Source organism: Chanodichthys erythropterus, chromosome 18, assembly GCF_024489055.1.
Source record: "Chanodichthys erythropterus isolate Z2021 chromosome 18, ASM2448905v1, whole genome shotgun sequence".
In the NCBI taxonomy this organism is placed as follows: Eukaryota; Metazoa; Chordata; class Actinopteri; order Cypriniformes; family Xenocyprididae; genus Chanodichthys; species Chanodichthys erythropterus.
Window position 1 is genome coordinate 31,366,704 of NC_090238.1, and position 15,886 is coordinate 31,382,589.

Here is a 15,886-nt window from a genome sequence, read left to right on the forward strand (position 1 = left end):
AAACAAACACAACCAAACAAATGAACTCAAAGACAGTGACCATGAAAACAAAGGAGTGGCAGGAAACTGAACAAAGGAACATATCAAACATAAGCAATAAACAAACTGAAAATGTGACATAAAAAAAAAAATATATATATATATATATATATTTTATACCGCTGTACCGCTGCGGTACCCCACAATTTTAATTTGTCAAATAAAGTGACTTGTATGAGTAACAAAGATCAAGTTCAGGTAAGAAAGAGGTGGACGTTTAATGTAACTTTTATCGTGAAATATACGTAAACAACAAAACTAAAGAAGTGGCAGTGGCAGACTGCAGCATATAAGCATAATAAAAACAGCAACATAAAATGTCCTGGTCCTTTCTCGCCCTTCACTGTCATCATTTCTTCTTATATCCTTCCGGAGCTCCTCTGTAGGACTCAAAACACGGTCACACAGGTGTCTAGCATTCGCTCCACCAGCCTCATTCCTCTTCCATGGCTCTTGGCCCCGCCCTGCTTCATACCACAGTAACTTTAATAAAACAATACATTACCTCATCAATTAACATGATTTCTGCCCAAGTCTGGTGAAGGTGAAGGCGACAACTCCCATGATTTCATGCATATTCAAGCTAAGCCTTTGTTAAAGTTTTGAATAAGTGACCTCTATAGGCGAAACTTACATACTGTGCCTTTAAGTAATAAAAGAAAACAAAAACTTTAAACACATTAAGCTATATGGTGGGGTCCATATGTCTGGGACCACTAGTCAAAATGTTCATGTTGCTTTATTATTTAATTCACAGTAATAGTTTAAAAAAGATTTGGAGACTTTTAAAGTGAAAAGTCTGGAAAATGTACAAGAAAGTATAAGAATTATTATTATTATTATTATTAATTATTATTATTATTATTAGTTCTTTATTTATTATTTATTTATTTATTTATTTATTTATTTTAACGAACATTTGGACCCCTCTATATATGATAAAAAATATTCATACTGCATAGTAGGATTGACCCAGACAGTGAAGATTTTTGCGTTTGGATGCCGGTGCTCACTGGTGCTGAACACTGCGTGCTGCACTCGGCACTAATTAGCAGATCAGCTCTTCACTACCAAACAGAGAAGAGGAAACACTAGACAAAAGGAAGTCTGATTGTCTGATTGCCAAAAATCTCATTTCCTGCCCTGAGCTGGGAGAGCGGCCAGTGAGGAAGTGCTGATTGTGATGCCTGTTGGTGGCATAGTGGACAGGATAAGTTTACTCTGCCGCTGCCTTTCCAAGAATGCAAGTACAACGTGGCCATCAGTCACATGTCGGGCCTGTCCTTCAGCACAACCTTGGTCTGACCTGTCCACGCAGGACCACTCAAATCCAGACAAATGGACACAAGCGGGTATAGTGGGATAGATTGAATAAGAAGTGGCAGAGATACCCAGCAATGTGCACAGCAGGGATGGACAATGGTGCAGCTCAACCAAAAATTACAGAGCTTGATGATAATCCACTCACTTCCGTAAAACCCTAAAAAATGATCCATCTGATCCCTCGCACTAGCCTCCACTCACTCAGATAAAAACCTTTAGGCCTCCTTCTAAAATCAGTTGTGATCTTGACTTGTACTGGAACATAATATTTGACATTGTTGTGTCCAAGATTGAGCTTTATTACAGTTTTTCCCTGCAGTAATATTTGTGGCATGCTGTGTTTGTAACCTGTCATTGACTCACAGCTGAACGTTTGTATATAGCTAAAGGATAACGTCAGCGTAACTGTGATTAAATATTTAGCCCTATGTCTACAGCCCCCTGAGTTTGACTGTAGTATATATGTGTGTGTGTGTGTGTGTGTGTGTGTGTGTGTGTGTGTGTGTGTGTGTGTGTGTGTGTGTGTGTGTGTGTGTGTGTGTATTTCTGCATTACAGCAAAGCAATGAAGCAAATAATTGAGCAAGAACCAGGGTCACTTATATTTGATGTTAACAACTGGGAGTTATTTTAACATTCAACTATTCATACCCACAGCGGTTTATTAAAAATCAATTTCAAATTAAATACCTGTGAATTTACTGATGCCAAAGGATTTACACAAGTTCACACAAAAATTAAAATTAATTTACTCAACCTCATGTTGTTCCAAACCCACATGACTGTCTTTCCACGTCCAATCTGCAATCCAAAAATTTCACCATAAAGGTTTAGAAAGGCATAACAGTTTTTGGGTGAACTATTTCTTTATTTTTATTTTTTTGTCAAAGTATCTATTAAAGTGTATAAATTGCTGCTCTTTTTGATGAACATTCAATGTACATTTATTATTATTATTATTCAACATAAAGGTTTGGAATGACATAAGAGTTTTTGGGTGAACTACTGTATTCCTTTAGGTACAAACCCTATTTCAAAAAATTTGGGACACTGTACAAATTGTGAATAAAAACAGAATGCAATAATGTGGAAGTTTCAAATTTCAATATTTTATTCAGAATACAACATAGATGACATATCAAATGTTTAAACTGAGAAAATGTATCATTTTAAGGGAAAAATAAGTTTATTTTAAATTTCATGACATCAACACATCTCAAAGTTGGGACAAGGCCATGTTTACCACTGTGTGGCATCCCCTCTTCTTTTTATAACCGTCTGCAAACGTCTGGGGACTGAGGAGACAAGTTGCTCCAGTTTAGGAATAGGAATGTTGTCCCATTCTTGTCTAATACAGGCTTCTAGTTGCTCAAATGTCTTAGGTCTTCTTTGTCGCATCTTCCTCTTTATGATGCACCAAATGTTTTATATGGGTGGAAGATTGAAGCAGTATGTGGTCTGGCATTGTCATGTTGGAAAATGCAAGGTCTTCCCTGAAAGAGACGATGTCTGGATGGGAGCATATGTTGTTCTAGAATTTGGATATACCTTTCAGCATTGATGGTGCCTTTCCAGATATGTAAGCTGCCCATGCCACGCGCACTCATGCAACCCCATACCATCAGAGATGCAGGCTTCTGTACTGAGCGCTGATAACAACTTGGGTTGTCCTTGTCCTCTTTAGTCCGGATGGCGTCCCAGTTTTCCAAAAAGAACTTCAAATTTTGATTCGTCTGACCACAGAACAGTTTTCCACTTTGCCACAGTCCATTTTAAATGGACTGTGGAAAACGCCTGCGCTTCTGGATCATGTTTAGATATGGCTTCTTTTTTGACCTATAGAGTTTAAGCCATCAGCGGCGAATGGCACGGTGGATTGTGTAACAATGTTTTCTGGAAGTATTCCTGAGCCCATGTTGTGATTTCCATTACAGTAGCATTCCTGTATGTGATGCAGTGCCGTCTAAGGGCCAGAAGATCACGGGCATCCAGTATGGTTTTCCGGCCTTGACCCTTATGCACAGAGATTGTTCCAGATTCTCTGAATCTTTGGATGATATTATGCACTGTAGATGATGATAACTTCAAACTCTACAATTTTTCTCTGAGAAACTCCTTTCTGATATTGCTCCACTATTTTTCGCCGCAGCATTGGGGGAATTGGTGATTCTCTGCCCATCTTGACTTCTGAGAGGCTCTTTTTATACCCAATCATGTTACCAATTGACCTAATAAGTTGCAAATTGGTCCTCCAGCTGTTCCTTTATATGTACATTTAACTTTTCCGGCCTCTTATTGCTATCTGTCCCAACTTTTTTGGAATGTGTAGCTCTCATGAAATCCAACATGAGCCAATATTTGGCATGACATTTCAAAATGTCTCAGTTTTTTAGCACTTGATATGTTATCTATATTCTATTGTGAATAAAATATAAGTTTATGAGATTTGTAAATTATTGCATTCCTTTTTTATTCACAATTTGTACAGTGTCCCAACTTTTTTGGAATCGGGTTTGTACTTCAAATTATTTAAATTTTAGCCAAAATATCCATTAAAATGTATAAATTGCTTTTTAATAAAATTATGCACAGTATTATTGTTATTATTATTATTTTTACAAAAACATTTTTAGAAACAGAATACAGATTTTTAGGAACAGAATTCGTGCCATGACGCGAAGCGTTTACGCCTCGAGAGTGCATTATTTTTTTTAATAATTCAATAGCCCAGAGTCAATTATTCCACTTATACTACCACACCACAACTTTGTATGAAGAGCTAATTTCTTGACGCATTTAATCCCAAGCTTCCATTGCTAATTCCAAACGTCTTTTTAGAGCTAGTAACAGAGGCTTGGGCCTTGATAGCAGACTAATGCAGTTATTAATGTAGTCATTAGAGAGAAGAAATTGATTAAGCATATGTGAATTACCTGAGTCTGTGCGTTTCTCAACAGTTTTCGGCAGCAGCGTCTCCACTAATAGTGAAACTGTAAGTTTATCTGCTCCAAGAACAGCGTCATTATAACCTCGCTATTGAGAAAGGGCACGTAGCTTTGTAAGTTGTTAAACTATTTTACTGATAAAATCATTAGAGCAGTGCTGACAACACGTTTCTGTGTGAGTGTGTGTCCATACTGTATGTGTGTGTTTGAGTAAGAGAGGGAGCGGTAGAAAGAATATGTGACCTGCCTGGAACTACTTTAGCCGTGTGTTTCCCTGAAAATAATTGCACACCTTAGAACGTTCATCAATCAATCAGATTTAAGCATTCAACAGCCCCGTAGTATATAATATAATACAATAAAATAATATAATATAAGAGTAACGTCATATACAGTATAACTCATAATATAGCCTTTTACATTGTCTTTTTTCTATAGTAAGGTTTTCTTTTTAGTCAACAATATCATATTATAAAATCATATTTGCTTTGAATGACTATGGAGAATTAATTGAACCGATTATCAGCATTTGTTGTTGCAAAACCCTATCTGGGACAACAGAAAATAAAGAACATTGTTTCACAATACAGGATAACCTAAAGACATCCTCTTTATTTTGAGCCAGGTTTGCAGATTCTGCAATTGTTTGTTGTGCATTGTTCACCAGCCACCCATATGTTTCACTCCCCCCTGTCGGTAGTGTACACAAGGTAACTGCTCAGGTTTGTCCTGTGATTAATTGCTGAGTGTAGTTTAGCTCAACCTGGAGCAGGAACACACTGCTGTTCCATTCTCTTTCACCCTCAGAGAGTCTGCCGAGAATCGCTGCGCTTTCACAAGTTCTGTAAATAGGCAAACCAAACACTGCAGCTTCTAAATATATCATGCCAGAGAAGTTTTTCTGATCATTTGTGAAAATCCAGGACAGACTTGAAAATGAGATGCAAATCACTTTGTCTCCGTTGGTTTTAGTCTGTTTTTTTGGTGCACTCTGTTGTCACAGAACATATGTATTGGGAAAAAGTCCTTGGTTTAGAGTTTGTTTGTGTGGATGTGTGATAAAACACTATCGTATTTTTAAAGGCTTTAAAATTCATTGCAAAATTCCATAATGAACAAAACATTAAGCTCAAAGCATATGTATTTTTTTACGCATATGCAAGGGTCGGTGTACAGTGCACGTTTAATTTTTTTGCAATAATAAGCTTATCCTCAAGGTGGCAACCGTGCCCTGGGGTTGTCGATTCACAAGGTAGTCAAATAAAAATTGCGTAAACAGAACAGACCAGTACTCATGCAAGCTACAGTGACAATGGAGGCCTACATTGATGAGAGATTGTGCGAAGAGGTTAAAAAAGTACCCTCATTTGTACAACTCTTGCATGAAAGAATACAAAGATGTTAACGCGGGTTGTAACTGAGATTGCTCAAAACTACGCATGCGTCGAATGCCTGTACGTATGTACGAGTCAAATTAAGTATCCTTTGCATGGCTGTTCGGTTGACTGTGCACGTATGCCCAGGGCTTTAATGTGTGCATTTCACCATAGCATCCTTTAATTAAACAATGTGTGTTATTCAGTACAAAACTGTAAATGAAAGCCAAAAGGCTTGATTGTCGTAAATGAAGCATTCCTTACCGCAAACCAATTAAACCCCCAGTGTACGGATTAGGGCTGCACGATTAATCGCATGTTATTCTCACGCGCATTTCGTCAGTAAAGCCGGTTCCCTGATTACCGCTAAATCGCCATCACCTGTTTTTAAACGGAGCGCCTTTTAATAGACAGAGCCGTAGTTCACAGACAAGCCACGCAATATCGCGTTCATTATCGCAGGCGATTCATCTGCGATATGAACGCGATATTGCGTGGCTTTTCAGTGATCTACGGCTCTGTCTATTAAATGCCGCTTCATTTGAAAGCAGGTGATGGCGATTTAGCGGTAATCAGGGAACCGGCTTTACTGACGAAATGCGCGTGAGAATAGCATGCGATTAATCGTGCAGCCCTAGTACGGATCTAGGTAAACATAATTGACTCCCATGCTGCAATTTGGTCAGAGAGATCTTTTTTTGCACAAATCTAAATAAATGGATGTAATTGATGAGTCAAACAGCATTGATTTCCAATACGCTCATTTGTTGTGCAGGAAAGTGAAAAATGGGGCAGTTGTGTGTGATTGGTTTGTCTGTCTCTGTTCTTTACACTGATGAGTCAGACACTGCTTTGTGAATGATTTAATTTAGATCAGATTAAAACTGCCTCTGACAGTTAATCTGGGAGTTTAGCTACTGCAATCATCAGGAATCATCTGATTGTCATGGGATTATTACTTTAGAGGGAAGACTAGGTCAGATGGCTGTGCGAGGACAGTCAAACCCATACATAGACTCATACACTGAGGTCGAGCTAAACCGCTTAGTCATGATGTTAGAGGTCAGGAATGAGGTGCTATACGTGCATAACATTTGCTTAGGCAAACAGAACCCGAACATGAAAAGGCTTTTGCATCTCAATGTACTTTCATAATTTTCATTATGTATTAAAATAAAAAACAAAGTCACAAGTCAAAACAAAACAAAAAAATTGATTTTATACATTGGGAATTGATCGTTATAATTGTGTAAAACAATGGCTAAATAGCTATTTGGTGATTGGCTAAAACTATCTAATGATATTAAAATAAATAAAATTAAAAAAAAATTGGGTCAGAGAGATGTTTATGTTTTTTAAAGAAGTATTTTATGTTCACCATGGCTGCATTTACTGTATTTGATCAAAAATACAGTAAAAACAGTAATATTGTGAAAAACAAAATATCATTACATGTGACACTGTCACTTTTAATCAATTTAACCCATCCTTTCTGAATAAAAGTATTAATTTCTTCAAAAATGTTTTTAAATAATATTATTGTAGCATGCAGTCTTGTTTCAGTTTAATGTTTCATGGACTTTTCGATTGGTTCTCATTGTTTTCTCTCTGTTTTTCCATTCTATTGAACTTGGTTGTTTGCATTTGTTGTCATAGTGATTCATTAGTTGATTGATTTAGTCCCACCTGTGCCTTGTTTTCATCAGTTAACCGGTCTATATATAGCCCTCATTTTCAGTTGGGTTTTGTTTGTTCTTCTTGCTGTATAGTTTGGTTTGTTTTCTCCTGTGTTCTTCTGTTCCTGTCCAGTGTTCCAGAGTGTTTTGTTGTTTTTGGTCTATTGTTAAAGTTGCTGCAAATAGTGGGAGAAACAAAGCTTTGAATCAACTGAACCAAATGATTCACTGTTTCAAAGCATTTGAAACATCACACGCTGGTCAAAACAGTGTAAATGCAACAAAAACATGCATAGAAATGGCTTTTACAAATCCATTGCAAATGTTTTATTGAAAGTATAATCTATTTAATGCAATGAACTAATCATCTAATAGCCTACCATTAAATATTGTGTGTCCGTATAATACATGTTCTTTTATCAATTTCCAGGACTTGTTTTGTTTTTTGTTTTTTCTATGGATGGCTCAGCTAAACAGGCCAATAAGTGACTATTAACTACTATTATTCCTTTTAATTATAAAAATGGCTCATTAAAATGTCTACAAATGTATAAAACTTATCAGAGATCAGATAAAAAAAAAAAACGATGGACAATGTGAACCCATGAATCATGTGGATCCACTGAGATTTCCCCCAGAGATCATCGAGATCCCCCCCCCCCCCCCAGCTGCAAACCATTGAAATTTCTAGTATGATTTCTAGTATTCAGTATGACCCCCATTCAGACAGTGTCATCTGGTTTGATATGATCTCTACTCTACATTATCCTCACCTAAAATGTTCCCTTATTTCTCTTTTAGTGTGGAACTAGATTTTAAACTTCAAGAAGACAAACTGCAGCCCTTAATGAAGAGACTGTGTCCATTAGAAGAGCCGTCCTACCCGTCTCTGCCTTACACACACGAAGTGTTCACCTCCACACCCAAACGCAAGTCCAAGACTGAGTCCAAGAAGCACGCTCGATGGAAACTCTGGTTCCTCTAACATATGGATTCAGGAAACCTTAAACCATCAGGCCACCTCAACGAGCAAATTCTAGTGGAATTCTGCTTTACTAAATGGATAAACATGGAGAAATGCTCACTGCTAGCCACCGTTTTTGGAACATGCCTCATGGGATCCATTGAGCGACTGGATTTTTATAAGGAATAACAGTTGTTTTCTAATCATGACCCTCTGATAAACCCTCTGAGTTTGGGAACTGCTGAATTCACCCGATCTCACGATTTCCAAAGGGATTACACAATGATCCTTAGGTTTAGACAAGTTAGCAAGGTAAGAGAGCAGGAGTATTTGTAGATGCAGTGTGTGTGTATGTGTGTATTTTCCAGTGTTTAACTCTGAGATCTCTCTCTCCTTTCTACATTTATCCTGTTTTATTTAGGATCCCCACAGAGACGACAAGAAACTTCAAAGCTAAATGATAGTTTGCCACAAAACTACTTTGGAGCCGTACATCAAAGACATCTAATCAGTAAAGCACAAACTTTTGAGAGTTATAAAGTAGATTTGATAGCTGAGATATACCTCTGTCTGTTTCTTTCTTGCTTTCTTTCTTTCGAAAGACTCTCACATCTTCAATTTAAATGAAAATTGGTTATCATTCAATGACAAAATAAATGACGTTATACATAGTGAGTAAAAGCAGAATCAGTTGATGGCATGCACTAATAATCAGTGACTTTGTAGAGATATTTCTCCAGAAAAATGCTGAGGATGTACAATTAGTATATCAGAAATGGTTAGGCTGTAAATGTATAAGTGAAAATGGGTTTACACAGTTGCTGTTAAAAAAAAAAAAAGTAGAAAAATGTTTTTTTGTTTTTGTTTTTTTGAAAATTATGAAAATACTGTGAATTGTCTAATTTATATAGATTACTGCATCAAATAATGGGCCATAAGAAAACAATTGGGCCATGATGAGAAATGAAATGAACAGTGTTGCAGTGTTTCAGGCCTGAAACTAATTTCTTGGGAATATGATGCTGAATTTACAGGACAGACATGAAACCCAGGTCATTTTTTCAGTAAATATTTTTCAGACTCATAAAGATGCTTGAGATTATGACTAAATTGGCTGGAAATTGGTTACATATAATATGTCCCATGATAAAAAAGTATGAGAACACCGTAAATCTATTTAGATGAACATTGTTTCGTGTTATATGGTGGAAAGTGCACAACTTCAGAACACAGAACAATAGATATAGGCTCTATCCTATAGCGCACACACCACTCTGTTCGAACTGATGTGTCATTTGCTCAATTAAATTTGAATATGATGGCTGTCAATCACTGAAATCTTGTGCTTGTTAAAGCAATGTAATGAAACGATCACAACACACAATTTGGGAAGTATAATAAAGCAGGTCACATATAGAGGGCTATGTGTATACAATCTGTGCTTAGCATTTATTTAGCTTTAAACAGTGTTTGTATTAGATATTCACAAGTCTTCAACACATTCACTACAGTGCCAAACACTGTATTTAGCTGGTAGCCCAAGAACCTTCATACTTGAAGGGCATTTTGATAACTATATGTTATATATTTAAAACTAATAATATGTTGGTCACTTCACAATATCTTCTTGTTTAATTGGAGCACAGTACCTGCATAACGTATTCTTGTAGCATAACACAGATGCATCATTATACCTTGAGAAAGTGCAATTGATTTATATTGTGCAATATTACATTTTATACAATTTCTACCCACAGTGCATTTACAATAAAGAAACTGATGCAAAATATTATGACTCGACTGTCCTGTACACATGAATGTACTTTAGAGTAAGACCAAAGAAATGTGGCTGCTTTGGGATTCTTGCAAAGTGGATTGTGGTGGTGATACTCAATTCAGGAAGATGATTGAATAGTGCTTTGAACAGGACTCAGCTGGAGGACGAGATGGTTGCAACACTTCTCTCCAAAATTGATTGGCTTCAGCTTTGGCGCACACTCCGCAGACGTGCTTTGTGATTGGACGGCCGCCAGTAGAACACCTGCTGCCAATATACTGTCACTCACTTTGACTCTAGGGAAGAAATATTCCTCTGAACTCATTCTGCAAACATAACTAAGGTAAACATGGCGAATGTAATTCTGCTGACCCATCAAAGGGATATGATTCCAAATGAATCTTTCAAGACTTTGCATGCACGTATTCTCTGATCAAACAGCCTTATTTTAGTATTGTAATAGTAGCCACTTAAGTTGATGAGCACATGGAAGTCATGACCAAAATGACTCTGATTGCAGTTTTGTCTCCTTGCAATCTTTCCAAACAGATTCACAGAGGACTCTTGATTTTGAAAAATTGTAAGTGCAGGGAACAGTGACATTTTTACAAGAGCAGAAACCTAATTTATCCTTAAAAGTCACCATAAAATCATTCTTGTTCTTTTATGGAATATTGATGTAATTATAAATGATTTATTCATTCACATCATTGTTTTTAATACATGTGGCTTTAAATTTTGAATTAAAATAACTTCCCCTCCCTCTTGCAGCAACACCTCTTCTCTGATGACGCGTGAGGGCGGGACAACCTGTCACTCACATGAAATCCACCAATAGCAAACCACAACCATCCAATCAATTCCCGATGGACAAAATCAAATCCGGCCCTACATTTTTGCCTGGTCAAGAAGCAGTTTTACTATATACATCGCACTAAGGAAGAAAAGACTTGCAATTTTCATTTCATGCTAACTTTTCATGCTAAATTTTGCTGTTTTAACAGAACAGAAACCTTGAGATTTTTGAAGGGGTCCTTGATTATGATTTCACTTTTTTTTAACTTTAGTTAATGTGTAATGTTGCTCTTTGAGCATAAACAACATCTGCAAAGTTACAACGCTTAAAGTTCAATGCAAAGGGAGATATTTTCGTTTACAGAAATCGCTTGTTAAGGACTACAACAAATGGCTGGTAGGGACTACAACGAGCTTCTTCCAGGGTTGGTGACATCACAAACCCCAAAATTTACATAAATCCTGCCCCCGGCAACACGTGACAAAGGGGGCGAGGCCATGTTGGGCTGCTTTAGAGAAGAGGAAGAGTTGTTGTAGTAGAGTGTTGTTAACATGCCGTCATTTTACGCCAGACTGCTTCACAAACGAGGGTCAATTCAACGCTGAATTTGCACAAAAGATGAACATGACGGCACATTCTAGTCGATGAATTGAATCAACTCCACAGCAACTACATAAATTTATCCATGAACCATTCAGAAATGTTCAATTTCATTCTAAAAGTTTTAACTTCTTCCTTCCTGTTTGACCAATGTAAGGCTGAACACCGTTACTGACAATCCTCATTTTGGCTGCGTGAGATTGTCCAGCTTTGTTGTTGTTGAGCATCCGAAGTGCGAGCTGTTAAAGCTCCGCCCTCTTCTGGAAAGGGGGCCGGGAGCAGCAGCTCATTTGCATTTAAAGGGACACACACAAAAACAGCATGTTTCTGCTCACACCCAAATAGGGGCAAATTTGACAAGCTATACTAAATGATCTGTGGGTTGAAAATGATTTTGAGCACAGACACATTCTGCGGACAAAAGAGACTTATATTACATCTTGTAAAAGGGGCATCCTTTAAAATTAAGATCTCCAAGTTGCTTTTATTGTCTTGGAGTGAATATTAATTTTTGAAAATCATTTTATATATTTATTTTTGACTTTTCATGGGAATATCCTTACACTTTCTTGCCAAAACTACAACAAAGGCAGAGGATTGTGACGGTGGAAGAAAACTGTTTTACCAGTGAACAGATAACCAGATCTCATTTCAAAGAGGGTTGGTCTGAGGATAAATCTTATATAGCATATAGAGTGACTGTAATCTTCCCAATAGCCACTCATGCTTTGAGTGCCTCCCGTGTCTGACAAAATCCATACTTCACCACTGGCCTTTAAAAAGAAAGATTTAGCTGTGAAAAGTTGTTCAGCTTGTCTGCTTCCATGACCTCAAAATAATAACTGTAGACTATCGAATAACTGTAGACCACAGAATAACAAGATCTCAATATAATATAAACCAAGGGTTTTCAAATAAATGAGAGAAAAATACTTCTTTATAAAAACACTTTATAATTTATTATAAAGTACTCAATTCTTATTTAATTTAATCATTTTTATTTATTAATTATGTTTAACAATATTTAAAAAACAGTTTACAAATTTGATGTTATTGCTATTTAATTTTGCATTCTTATGAGATTAATCTATTGACAGTCTTCGTTTTAAAGAAGGATTTTTTTTCAGTTTTGTCCTTAGAACATTGGAAATATAAAAGCAATTTATTTATTTCTGGAAACAGCATGTCTTTATAATATGATGCTTGTGGTATTTACACATGAAATTGTATAATAAAATGAATATATAAAACAATCAACATAATTACTTATTCAATAAAGTGCAGCTGAATTTTAACATCTGGTGTTTAGATTTAGCACTGCACAGTTTGTATGGGAAGTGATTGTATATAGACTTTCCATATGTCATATTTTAAAACCCTCTAAATATGGGTTGGTGAGGGCAGTTGTTAAAGAATGCAGTGTCCTCACAACATTTGAAATGGCAGCAGAAACCCAGATTATCTGCCATACTGACACAACACACTTATATGAGCTGTAGCCATGGTCACCCTCGGTGATTTTCCCCACGAGCGAGAGGGAACAGCATAAATGAAATGTTCAGTAAACACAGTCTTGCACACAGCAGGAACAGGTTGAGCGTTTTATACAGCGAAACGGCCCAAAGCACCTTCTGTTAATAAATTAAGCATTTGCATTAGGAGTAATTACAAATGCAAGACAGGAGAGAGAAAGCGAGCGAGATAGTCGGCAAAAGCCGGATGGGCTTGTCGACAACCGGTTTGGTCTAAATTTTAATCTCCATCCCGCACTGCTTTAAAAATTCAAGGTTTCCTAAGAGCTCATTAATAAATGATAGAGGACTTGAGCTTAGTGGGCTTTAAAAGTAAGCAGCCGGGGCCCGTGCCCCCAACCCTTCAAATGTTTATGAGGACACTCAGCAGTGGACTTAACAAGGCCTGTAGAACTTTTGTGACAACAGAAGGTTGAGGAGCTTTAATGTAAATTACAGCCTAAGGTTAATGTGTGCAAGAACCGGAGCTACTGTACTTGTAAAATGCTTACTCTGCATCGGTGTCATGCGGGCCTGATGTTCAGATCTCCGTATGAACCATCAGAACTACGGAACGCAGCATTATCCCTTCGGTATTGTGATTAGTCTAAATGCAAGTAACCTGTTTTCTCCGGTTTTACAATGAGATAAGGGCTGAGCAGATGTGAGGATCAGTGATCATACTGGGGTAAATGTGAATCAGGTTTATAGCTGTTAATAACAGTTTACTCAGTGCAACTTACTATGATTTGCTTGGAGATTTAAAGGGTTTAGAGGAAAAGAGAAAAACTGATATCTCTGTAATTGTAAACATACGTCATATTGCGACAGGAAGCTCGTGCTCCAGACTGCCTTGAATGTGCTCAGGACTGTTTTCCAAGGCTGTAGATTATACAGGTAATAATGTTATAAATAATGTTCAGTTTCTTGCACATGTTTTGCTTCATAAGACCTCAGTAACTATGTTTTCATCCAAAGATGTGAATTTAACAACTGTGGAATATCGCATAAAATATTTGTGAATAAAGCAGTTTCCATCCAGTCGAAGAGAACAAAATTGTCACTTCCTGAAAACTGGCGCTAAATATCACTGAGAAAAATGGATGTCCTTGCAGTAGAAGCCACTTTATATAATAATTTTCGTATATAATAAATAACTTGATTATAGTTATAAACTATAAAATAAACGCTAGGGCTGGGTATTGACACGATTTTCACAATTCTTTCACATTTCCTTTAATAAAAATGATGCCTGTCGATGTGCCTTCTGCCTTCTATGTTATATGTGATCTAAAAGCTGATAGGTCTGCGGGTCCTGATGGCTTGGAAGCCAAATTCATTATATCTGCTGCTCATGTACTTAAGTATCCTCTTGCAAGTCTTTGTCAACTTGTCCTGTTCCTTCTATATGGAATGTGCTAGAGTTATTCTTCTGTTCAAAGGTGGTGAATCAACAATTACTGTCCGATTTCTATTATTTGTTCCGTTATGAAACTTTTGGAGAAACTTATATTTAATCAATTATCTTTCTATATGAGTTCAATGAATATTCTATCACCATTTCAGTCTGGTTTCAGACCTAATTTTTCTACTATACTGCTCTTTTAAAATTTACAAATGATGTGTTTTCATCCTTTGACAAAGGTCAAGCTACTGGCGCTATTTTCATTGATCTTTCAAAGGCTTTTGATATGGTTAATCATTATCTTCTTCTTGATAAATTGTCTTCTATTGGTTGAACTAGAAATGCCCTTCTTAGGTTTAAAGCTTATTTGCATAATAGGCATCAGTATGTTGCATTGCAAGGTTTTCAGTCCGATTATTTGATTGTTGATAAAGGTGTTCCGCAAGGTTCCCCTTTGGGACCATTACTTTTTTCTAATTTTATTAATGATCTATCGCAAATTTGCTTAAATTGCTCCATATATCTCTATGCTGATGATACTGTTATTTACACCACTAATTCTGATTTGTTTCAAATCCAGAACTCTTTGCAATCTGATTTTAATTTGGTCCAAAAATGGTTTCACAATAATATGCTTGTACTGAATAAGAAGAAGTCTTGTTGTATGTTAGTTGGTATATGATGGTGTGGTTCGTTTCCTTTTGTTTTGAATATTATTTTTGATGATGGATTACTTATTGAAAATGTTGATTCATTCAAATATCTTGGTTTTTTGGTTGAACCTGAACTTACTTTTAAACCCCATATTGATTATATTGTATACAGTTGTTTGCGTTTACTTTATCGTTTAATCAATTGTCTTACATGCCAGGTTAGGAAAAGAATTATTTCTCAGGTAATATTACCTCTTATAGATTATGCCGATATCATATATCAAAATACTTCTGATACTTATTTGAAGCCTCTTTACGTGGTTTATAATTCTTTGTGTAGATTTGTGTTAAGATGTCCATATCGTACTCATCACTGTTATATGTATGAAATGCTGAACTGGTTACAACTGAATTGGTTACACTTTGCTTCATATCAAAAGTAACAAAGCACAATTGGATGGGAGGCACGCTACATGTTCTGTTCATTCATAAACTGAAAACAGACTAGACTAATCGATTCTTGGGATTTAAGAATCAATGTCGGTTCGTAAAAATGCGAATCGATTAAAATCGAGAAATCAATATTTTTTACCCCGCCACTTAAATGACAGACTTTGCTTTTGGCATTACAGAATGACCAAAACATAATTTCAGATGCTGTGTTGTGTCTTTTTTGATGCACATCTAGGAATTTATTCAGTAAAAGTGTTTCCATGGTAGTTTATGTGCATGTTTTTGTATCACATAAAACATTTGTATCTGACTCAGTTGAGCACATAGGTTTTTTTTATGTGCATTTTTAGAATTTATGTGCTTACAATA

The 15,886-nt window shown here is 36.5% G+C and overlaps 1 protein-coding gene across 1 annotated transcript in view; it reads left to right on the forward strand.

Moving 5' to 3' along the window:
- insyn2ab (inhibitory synaptic factor 2Ab) overlaps window positions 1-8,343 on the forward strand; it is a 32,255-nt gene extending 23,912 nt beyond the window's left edge. The window contains exon 3 of the mRNA XM_067368322.1: window positions 8,160-8,343. Coding sequence (XP_067224423.1) covers window positions 8,160-8,343 — 184 coding nt within the window. The remainder of the gene's footprint in view (window positions 1-8,159) is intronic.
- Window positions 8,344-15,886: the final 7,543 nt, after the last annotated feature.